General features: G+C 34.1%; 1 protein-coding gene across 1 annotated transcript in view; it reads right to left on the bottom strand.

The window, feature by feature from the left end:
• Nucleotides 1-310: 310 nt before the first annotated feature.
• DCK (deoxycytidine kinase) overlaps nt 311-11,227 on the bottom strand; it is a 32,046-nt gene continuing 21,129 nt past the window's right edge. Inside the window, exons 3-7 of the mRNA XM_007998832.3 lie at nt 8,742-8,935; nt 7,559-7,706; nt 5,019-5,134; nt 4,195-4,285; nt 311-1,892 (exon numbers count right to left, since the gene is read on the bottom strand). Of these exons, the coding sequence (XP_007997023.3) occupies nt 1,866-1,892; nt 4,195-4,285; nt 5,019-5,134; nt 7,559-7,706; nt 8,742-8,935 (576 nt within the window). The 3' untranslated portion in view covers nt 311-1,865. The remainder of the gene's footprint in view (nt 1,893-4,194; nt 4,286-5,018; nt 5,135-7,558; nt 7,707-8,741; nt 8,936-11,227) is intronic.

Genomic DNA, 11,227 nt, shown 5'->3' with positions numbered 1-11,227 from the left:
GCAATGTATCTAGCATTTTTCTAAGGTAATAACATCTATATCTCTATTTTAGAAACATTTTACAACTCTGTTCTTTAAAATACGACAGACATAAGTTCTCAGTGGTTCAGTATAAAGTTTTAGGCATAGCAGAAGAGAAAATTCTGGATGAGAAAAATAAGTCTTGTATTATTAATTACCTTTCTAGGAGAGCAAACTATAAGGAACAATATATAAATTCTAATGGAAGACATGATATAGGTAATAGATCCAAGAGATAATCCAGACCACCATTAGGCTCAATTCTCTTATGACCACCACACTGAGACAATTTTTGAGTCATGACAAATAAATAATAAATTTTTATTAGCATCTTTTCAATTCTACAAATTTTAAAAGTCATTATACATTTTTAAAGGTTACTAAAAATTACTGAAATATGTCCCCACTTAAAATGGAATCAAAGTAATTTATATAATTTTCACCTTTAATATTCATAATTTTTTATTTAAAAGTAGAATAAATTTTAACTCTAAAAAGATTGTTACATCTTTTTAGAATTGAAATTACATTTCAATGAGTGTAGCTCCACTGTAGTTCATGAGGTTTATAGTTAAGAAATATTTAATTAAGTAAACGAATTCATTTATACCAAACTAAAACAAACCAAAAAAAATGTGTATGTATAATGAGACAGTTTATGTATGGTAATTACAGATTTGAAATTAAGTCCCCTTTGCAAAGATCAGTGCATCTGGACTGGTTAATCCACTAAATTATCATCTTCGAATAAGAAACCAAAAACAAAAATGACACTTTGGAAAGAAAAATAATAGTTTCAAAATGAAAGTTACTCTTCCCCTTATTTTAAAATACATAAAATTTTCTAAAATGCAAAATGGAAAGGTTTAATACACAGGAAAAACATTGCATACCTTAACTAAACAAACTAGAAAGAAAATATATTTATATACAGAACTAAGATGAATCCATGCATTATTTTTACAAATATTCACATAGATGGTTTAGAGATAAGTAGTTGTGTCTCATTAACTAATGGATGCTTTCTAGCCTCTGGCTTCATTAATTTTATTTTCTATTCAACAAAAAATAATGCTTTCAGGATATATTACATATAGAGCAATATCATTTTTATCAGTAATTTGTCTGAAAAAGAGAAAAACTTAAAGCAGAAGCCTACAAAGCAAAGCAAAGTACAAAGCAAAGAGTAATCACAAAGTTTGCAAAATAGAAATGTGTGACTTTAACTTTATAGCAGGCTGCCTAATTAATCCAGACAGTAGAGAAAGCAGACTGAGGCAGGAAGTAAGAGGTAGGACTAAACTGTTAAGAAGATAATCATTTAAAATAAAACTTTAGAATCCTTATTCTAGGAATTCCTTTAATTCTACTTTGCAACTTTTAATAGGTATACTAATTTACACAGGACACACTACCATTTACTATGTAACATTAAAGCTTTCAGTTAAGAAACTGGTCACCAATGAGGTGAGAGGCACCAGGGGAAAAAGCCAACCTGCTGAGGAAGACAAAAGAGGGGAAAGACGGAAGCTGGATCTTTTCTAATGTAGTTTAGCCACTATACTGATTCTGGAACCATCTACCTCTACACTTCCTGCTATGAGAAATAATGTCTTTGTCTTTAAATGTCTTAAAAAAAAAAAAAAAAGAAGAAAAGAAGAAAAGACAAGAAAACTGGTCAAAAAGTTTCACATAAGATTCGTTTAAAAATCTTTTTTTTTCCTTAGAACAAAAATGGTTAAAAACTTGGGTTTTCTAAAGAAACTTGTATTAATATGAAGCTACGAAGATACACAAAGCTGAAGTATCTGAAACCATTTGGCTGCCTGTAGTTTTCAGCAAGATCACAAAGTACTCAAAAATTCTTTGACCTGAGGAAAGGAAGAAAAAAAAAAATCAGTATAATTCCTTGACTAATTTGAGGTATCTGATATTCCTCTTCATTTAAAAATATATAATAGTTGAAGACCCCAGCCGTATAAGTAACTATCACAATGCCATTGCATTTACTTTCCAAAGAAATATTGTTAAGGCCGGGCCCAGTGGCTCATGCCTGTAATCCCAGTGCTTTGGGAGGCCGAGGTGGGTGGATCACTTAAGGTCAGGAGTTTCAGACCAGACTGGCCAACATGGTGAAACCCCCCATCTCTACTAAAAACACAAAAATTAGTTAGGCATGGAGTGTGCACTTGATATCCCACCTACTTGGGAGTCTGAGGCAGAATTGGTTAAACCTGGGAGAAGGAGATGGCAGTGAGCCAAGATTGTGCCACTGCACTCCAGCCCAGGCAATGCAGCAAGACTGTCTCAAAAAAAAAAAAAGAAAGAAAGAAATATTGTTAAATACTTCAGTAGTAAAAGATGAATGACCTAAAAGGTCATTTTAGGAGTTATTTATCGCTCTGTCGCCCAGGCTGAGTACAGTGATGCAATCAAAGCTCACTGCAGCCTTGAACTCCTGGCTAGGTGCACACCATCATATCTGGCTAGTTTTTGTTTGTTTTTTTATAGAGATGAGGTCTCACTATGTTGCCCAGGCTGGTCAGGAACTCCTGGGCTCAAGTAGTCTTCCCACCTCAGCCTCCCAAAGTGCTGGGATTACAGGTGTGAGCCACTGCATCTATCAATTTTAGATACAGTTCTAAAATGCTGTAACACCAATTTTATAATCTCTTTATTTAATATCATAGACCATTGACATATGCAGCTTTAACACTGATAACATTAATAAGCACAATAGTTCAAGCAACTCTGAAGATCAAACATGTAGTAGATTTGTCATGTTTCTGAAGCACATATGTGAATCATACTCTGCAATGTCAGTGTGTGGGGAAAATCATATAAGGAGTCAATGAACCTAGCCAATTGACCATAATGTAAGAATATGCTTGTTCTCCACATATTCTAGGCTACTCAATAATTCTCAAGAGACAAAGATTATTGCCTTGTAAAAATACCTTAAAAAGAAAGTCAACTCCTAACATTATTAATAAAAGTAAATATAATAATGTAAAATGATTCTTAGTCAAAACAAAGAAGTGTTAGATAAAATTAAAAAGTGATTTACAAAGTCAGTTAAATTGATGGTTGGCTGTTAATACTTAATGCTGACTTAATTTCATTTCATAGTATTATAAGTTAATTTATCCTATATTTTTAACATCATTAATAGTATGAAGAGGTCACTGGAATTTTCCAGATAAGCTTTAGTTCATATCATGGGAAAAACAACTACATGTATACGCTACGGTAGTTACATAAAAAGTAAAGATTTTCAAAATCCTTATTATATCCCTTATGAATGTCAAGTCTCTATTAAACACTAGACATTATGTCACAAAAGAAAGGAAAAATCAAATTTCTCTCAAAACTAAACCAAATTGTGGTTTCTTCTTTATAGCTTAATCACTGAGTTATCAACATGGGTATAGGGATATTTGTTATACAAATTCCCTTACTATTCTCTCTCAAATCTTCATCAATAAATTCTCGCCCAGTCCCTTTATCAAGGGGCACCACTCACTTAACAGAATATGGTCAACTCCCAGTGATTTGGGCGATAAATGCACTGTGATTAAGACAATGACTCAATGATTAAGCAATGTCAATTAATGCTTGACATGATCCCAAATGAAACTGAAAACTAAAACCCTCAATCTCAAGACTTTAGCCAACGTAAAAATGGATGAGATCCATATCCTACAACTTTAAATATCCTCCATATTGAATTTAGTTGAAAAAGATAAATTTAACTTCACAAGCAGTTTATTATTAAAGTATCTAAAGATTGGTGGTGTAGGGAAGAGAGGAAGAAATGGGGACAAAGCAGAGAAAAAGGGGGTGAGAAAGAACTTTTGTTATTATAATTATCCCTATCCTACAGATAGAGGCACTGAAGGATTAAAAAACAATCCTTCTTTTATTTTTATTATTTAACGTTTTTCTAAAACATCTGTCAGATTCTGAGATTCCAAAGGATCCTTATTTTAACTCAGGCCACAAAGCTAGAATTTAGTCAGGACAGGAATCTAAACAGTCCAAAATCTTCTAAAGCTCTTAACTGTTTCTTAATGTAACTTTATGGAACCTTTTCTGTTAGAAAATTGTTTTCTCACAAGCCAGTACACTTTTTTAGAAAAAACAAATATTTGTTTGTAGTCTGTCTAAATCTACCTTTTCAACCAGATTTTCATGTTTGTCTTTAAAGTCTTCATTAACATCCAATATTAAGATAGGCACCTCTTGAAGATAATCGAAGTCGGTTCTGTTTAAAAAGAGAGATTAATAAAATAATCAGAAATGTAAAAAAAAAAAGAGAGAGAAACATTAAAAATTCATTCGTATGTCCTCGGAAAATCAAAATGTTGTCAATCATTTACACTAAAGTTACTTTGCAATACTTCATCTGGCAGCCCCTTCTTTCTCATTTAGATTTACCACATGGAGCCAAAAAACTCGGGTACAAATATATAAAGCTGGGTACTGTAACATATGATTCTCTTCAAAATCGAAAAACAGATAATAAAGGAGGAATTTCTGCATTTTAAAGATGAGAAAACTAAAGTTCAGAATTGTCATTCTGAAGCTCAGAGGCTATCCAAGGTCACACACCAATAAGTAAGACTGGACTTGAGCCAAGATCTGACTAATAACAAAGTCTATCCTCTCAACAACCATGCTATACAATGTCCCAAGTCAAAATTCTTTCTGAAAGAGTACCTAAATAATGTACAGATATATTTCCTACTTTATCACTTAAAGTGAAATTTCATATATTATACTATCAATACCACCAAGGGATACTAGTTATAAAAACTTTAAGGAAATAGGATCTCATTGCAATCAACAGAATCAAAATCTATACCTAATTCTGAAAGATACCAATAAGCAAAATGACTGAAAATTTTACATGTTGCTAGTCATATCTTCCAAATTTTAGATTAAAATTTAACAAAGGTATTTAAAATGAATAGTAAATAAAAATAAAGAAGTCTTACTTCAGTGTCCTATGCAGGAGCCAGCTTTCGTGTTTATAATGAAGCTTCTCTAAATATTCAAGAGGAATGCCTTGCTCTTCATTTCTTCCCCGTAAATATATTCTATGTAAGCATTTCTAAAAGCAAGTAATAAGAGATGGAAGAAAAAGGCAGTGAACAATTATTCTTGTCTGCTGCCATCAAAATTTTCTTTTCTGTGTCTCTCTACTCATGCTAGCCAAAATCTCTACTTATTACTTCTTAAAAGTTGAAATAATTCATTTTTCCTTCCATGAGCTTTTCAGCCACTTGGTGGCTCTAAGCCAAGTGGTACTTTCAAAAATAAGTTAAAATAAGTCTATAAATTTTTGGTATCCACACATGAAATACACTGAGTTTGATAAAAAGGAGAAAAAAACTAAACATCTACTTAAAATGTTCAGAGACAACAGCTAAAAGGTATGCCAATCTATAAACATAATCTTACTTTGCTGTTAACCAAACTTGACTATAAAATATCTATGTTCAGTTCATATAAAACCACTAAAGGCAGTGGTTCTTAATGTGATGAAAACTCTATACCAGCACAACCAAAACAACTTTGGAATGTTTTATGCCTGTCCTATATCTGCATTATCAAATAAGGTAGCCACTAGCTACCTGTGGTTTTTAAGCACTTGAAATATGGCTAGTGTGATGACCAAGGAACTAAATTTCTAAATTTTAATAACCCTAAATTTAAATAGCCACATTGGACAGTGCAGCTCTAGATTATGTTCCCCCAAAAGCACACATACATAAAAAATTCTGTATAATTTGTGGGGGCTTATAGACCCTGAGAAAGTCTTCATGCATTCCAAGAAATAAAAGCCTCCAACCTAAATGACATGCATAAGACCATCGCAGCATACAAACTGTGTTTCAAACTCTAAATTCTCTTTTCAACAATTAATCCTTTCATCAAAAGATATCAGAAACAATACTGATGAAATTATCAGTATTAAAATGAAATTATTAGTATTCTTTGTTTTTTGGTGTTTGTACTATTTTCATAAGTTTAAGAAACCTTTTCAAAAATAAAAGAATTTCAAAATTATTAAAATTGCTAAATTCTAGCTTAATAGTGACTATAAATGTTTCAAACAAAATGAAATTATTAGTATTCCTTATGCTCTTTTTCACATTTTTATTTACTATTTTTGTAATTAAGAACAAAAAAAATTTCAAAAATAAAAGTGAATTTCAAAATTAACTTTTGAAATTGCTAAAGAATTGCTAAATCCTTGCTTACTTAATGAAGAACAAAATCTTTACTTAATGGAGAACAAAATCATCCGTTGGAATCAGAAACCTAATTTCTTTGAAAACCCAGCTTTGACAACAACACAGTATTCTAATTTTAGGCCAGAAGTTATGACATTTACATTCATCAGTGCCTACCCTGTGACTTAAGGAAAAAATGAGAATTAAAAAACAGAAACAATAGAAATGCAAGCACCAAAACCAGAAAGCTTCTGATTAAATGTAAGATCTTAATATTTAGGTTAGTTTTATGAAAGGCATCTATTTGGTCTTCCTGTATTCATTATATAACATCATATGTAAATAGAATACTTATGTTATAACCTATCACAAAAAGCACCCTTTTTTTTTTTTTTTTTTTTTTTTGAGACAGAGTCTCGCTCTGTCGCCCGGGCTAGAGTGCAGTGGCCCCATCTCAGCTCACTGCAAGCTCCGCCTCCCGGGTTTACGCCATTCTCCTGCCTCAGCCTCCCGAGTAGCTGGGACTACAGGCGCCCGCCACCTCGCCCAGCTAGTTTTTTGTATTTTTTTTTTTTTAGTAGAGACGGGGTTTCACCGTGTTAGCCAGGACGGTCTCGATCTCCTGACCTCGTGATCCGCCCGTCTCGGCCTCCCAAAGTGCTGGGATTACAGGTTTGAGCCACCGCGCCCAGCCAAAAAGCACCTTTTCAAGTGAGCTCCCTTAATGGAAAATGGCAAGGGTCCTCTAAGTCTTTTCCCAACTACAGCTGCCATTATCGACTCATTTCCAAGGCACAAACAACCATAATAAAAGATTTCTTGAAATGGACCTCCATCAGCATCGCCATTCATTCAATAAATATTTACTGAACTCCTACTATATGCTCCAACAGTGCCTACCACTGGGTGTTCTAGGCACTGGAAATTCAACAGTAATCAAAATACCCAAGGTCCCGCCTCAGGAAGCCTATATTCTAGGAGTTGCTTGACCACATTCATTACTTTAACTGTGATGAATGAGAAGAGTCTGCAAATGTTGGGAAGAAATAATGAGTAAAATAAAAAAGGATTGAGGAAGCACAAAGAGCCTAAAAAAGCAACTTGCCCAGGCTAGGATTCCAATTTGCTGAGAAAAAAGAATGCTCCTATCTACACAGTTACAAGTTTCTAATTTAGAGGTCGGGAGTGGGAGGTTGGGAGGCTGGAGTTAAACTAAATTGCCCTGATTACATACCACTAAAAAGAGTTCTAAATATTTATTTAAATTTTCAATGCAATACATTTTTATTGGGTTTTACCTCTGGAGTGGCTCGAAGATAAATGATTCCATCCAATTCAAGGCTTTGGCCAAATTGGTTATTCATCCAGTCATGCCAGTCTTGATAAATTGTCCACTCTGTTTCATTCATGCATTCAGATTCATACAAATTAGATGCAAAAATATACCTAAAAGAGAGTCTTCATCAACACATGTATCATTTCAAAAAAAAAAAAAAAAACAAAGAAATAAAAAAGAAAACACGAACATGAAACATTCTCCTAAATCCAGTGGCACATAGTGCCATGGAAAGCAGAAAAAGACAGGAGTCTTTCCATCATGTTTTTGGCCAATGGTTCTCAAAATATGGAGTGAGGACCCCAGGAGTCCCCAAGATATTCTAAGGGGTTCTGTGAGAGGCCAGATTACTTCATATACCAATATACTTCAAACAAACAAACATATCATAACAGATTAAATACAGAAGCATAAATAAAAATCCAGCTCTTTTAATAAGTGAGGCATTAAAGATATCTGCAAAAATGTAAAGCAATGATACTTTTCTAGCTACTTTTTATTTTAGAAAATATAACTTTTTGTGAAGTGTATTTATATTAATATGTAATGAATTTATTATTGCTAGTTTTAAATCATTTTTGTGCATCTCAATTTCTAGTAACGCAAGTATCAACAGGACAAGCTCTTTGGATGCCTCGATAGTTATTAAGAACTGAAAAGGGTCCTGAGATCAAAAAGTCTGAGAACCTCTGTTCTGAGCTAACTTTGGAGGTCAAAAGAATCCTAGCATAAGTAGGGCAATTCTAAGGCCCCTTAGAGACTTTTATCTACTTGCTCCAGGTAAGAGTCTAGGATACAGATCCAGATTTAACCAGAGCAGATGAGAATTTTAAAAGGGTTAGAGGGAAAAACAACTTCTCTGCAAATTTAAATGAGATGGGCACCACCATATTCCCAACAGTTTCTATGGAAGCTGGGGATTAATAAATGCAATAACTTCCCTAATGCCATTAGTACCAGACTGCTGAGGGATTTAAATATCATTTTCCATCTTAAATCCCCAACTCAGCCATTCATATTACTAAATCCCAGGAAACATTAAAAAAAAAAAAAAAAAAAGAAAGAAAAGAAAAGAAAAGAAAAAGAAAAAGTCCAGTTCTAAGATAAAAACTTCAAATGGCCACGTATAAGCCATTTATACATACCTGTCACTATACACAGATCGTTCAAAAAGTAATACAGGTTTCTCTGCATCTTTGAGCTTGCCATTGAGAGAGGCAAGCTGAGCTCTTATTCGACTGAGACAGGCATATGTTTGGAAGGTAAATGACCATCGTTCAGGTTTCTCATACATCATCTGAAGAACATTCCCACCATTTTTCTGAGACGTTGTAAGTTCCTATTTTGAATATGCAAAAAGAAAAGCAAAATTAATTATAGGGCTATTTTAATTTTTTAAGGCTAAAAAAGAAAAGTCAGATAAATAAATGCAATCATGATTAGCAAAACCAAGATGATTAAGTTCCCTTTCTCATACTCTTTCCCAATATATTTTTCAGATTGTCTGAGGTCTGGAAAAATCCTTAGATCTTTCTCACAAGAGGTTACAAACTAATAACCTTATGGAAGAAATCGTTGTTTGGTCCAAAAGGCCTTTTTAAAACTTTGACTTAGTTTGTCAGTATTATTGTCAGTATTTAAAAGCTAAATAATTTCACATAAAATATTTGGATTTACATCTTCTTTTTCTTTTTCTTTTTTTGAGAGGGAGTCTTGCTCTGTCTCCCAGGCTGGAGTGCAGTGGCACAATCTCAGCTCACTGCAACCTCCACCTACTGGGTTCAAGCAATTCTCCTGCCTCAGTCTCCCAAGCAGCTGGGACTACAGGCGCATGCCACTATGCCCAACTAATTTTTTGCATTTTTAGTAGAGATGGGGTTTCACCGTATTGGCAAGGATGGTCTTGATCTCCTGACCTCATGATCCGCCCGCCTCAGCCTCCCAAAGTGCTGGGATTACATCTTCTTTTTAAAAATGAAAAAAACCAAGCAGTACCGTGCCCATATTCCCTCTTGGCAAAAATCAGCTAGAGTCAAGTCACAGATGCCTCCTTTAGACGGGATATATGCTCTCCAGCTTATTAACCCCCACCATTCCCAGATGATTTTCATAACAGGCTTGATACATTCATTTGGCTGTCTGGTACCTTTAGGCATTTGTATTTGTAACCCTCCAATCTTCTAATATAATAGAATAGTTCCTCCCCCAGATTTTGTAATTCAATACTCTTATTGTTAGAGCCACATTTTCCATGTTGAGGAAAAATACAAATGTAAATTTTAAAATGAAGTAAAAACTCTTATCATCTTTTATCTGAGTTAGAACTAGCATCTGGAAACATGAATTATTTTTCTCTTTCTATAAAGTTTTCCTAGTTCTGTCCACCAAAACGCCTATAAACAATGAGAACCTTGTAGGAATATACAAAAATATCACCCAGATTATAATCTCTAAATACCATTTCCCACTGAAAGGAATTAGAATTCTGATTCTAAATCTGGGGAAGAAAATATACAAAATGAGTTTCATCTTGTATATTTTAGGAAACTATTACAGACCACTGGGATTGTGCCAAGGACAAAAGAGCCAACGTAAATAAAGCTGCCACTGGTCAAACAGACAATTTGAACATCGAAAATGAATGGAAGGCAAAAATCCATGAGTTTATAATACTAAAAACAACAACAACAACAAACCTCTAGTCATGTTTTGAGGCTCCTAAGGCACAAATTATTCTGGGAATGTGTAGGTGAAAAGAAAAAAAAGTCCCATTTTATTTTGGCCTTTCCTGTATAAATACTTTCAGGGTAATAAAGTGGTATATGAAGAAGAGGTCTTCATTCCTGAAGAATCTCAGCCAATAAATCTAGAAGGCTGGAGAAGGAATATCACCTTTTACAACACCTACTAATATACTGCAATGAGGCAACAATTAGCAATAGATGCTATTATTAAAGTTAATTGGGAATTTTATAATGGATGAATCAAGCTGACAAAACCTAAACTGTTTGATTTTAACATCACAAAACACATCTTTTTTATTTAAATACACATCACCAACTAGGAATCTTGCCAAAAAATAATTGAAAGTAAATCTAATCAAGTCTGTCTCTACCTGTAAATTTACTGGAAATACAGAGAACTGAAAAACATGTTAAATTTTACCAGAGATACACTCAGCCAAAACCAGAATGAGGAAAATTATGTAGAACCAATGACCCTGTTTCTTCAACAAATAAATTATAAAGGAAGAAAAGGAAGAGACAACCTAGATTAAAATTTAAAAGGCATATCAAGGCTGGGCCGGGTGGTTCACGCCTATAATCCCAACACTTTAGGAGGCCGAGGCAGGCAGGTCACCTGAGGTCAGGAGTTCAAGATCAGCCTGGCCAACATGGTGAAACCCTGTCTCTACCAAAATTATAAAAAATTAGCCAGGCGTGGTGGCACGCACCTGTAATCCTAGCTACTCGGGAGGCTAAGGCAGGAGAATCACTTGAACTGGGGAGGCAGAGGTTGCAGTGAGCTGAGATCGTGCACTGCACTCCCGCCTGGGTAACAGAGCAAGATTCCATCTCAGAAAAATAAATTAATAAAAATAAAAAATAAATGAAAGGCATATCAACCACCA

This window comes from Chlorocebus sabaeus, chromosome 7, assembly GCF_047675955.1.
Source record: "Chlorocebus sabaeus isolate Y175 chromosome 7, mChlSab1.0.hap1, whole genome shotgun sequence".
NCBI classification, from domain to species: domain Eukaryota; kingdom Metazoa; phylum Chordata; class Mammalia; order Primates; family Cercopithecidae; genus Chlorocebus; species Chlorocebus sabaeus.
Note: the sequence above shows the minus strand (reverse complement) of the source record. Positions and strands in the feature narration are given on the sequence as shown.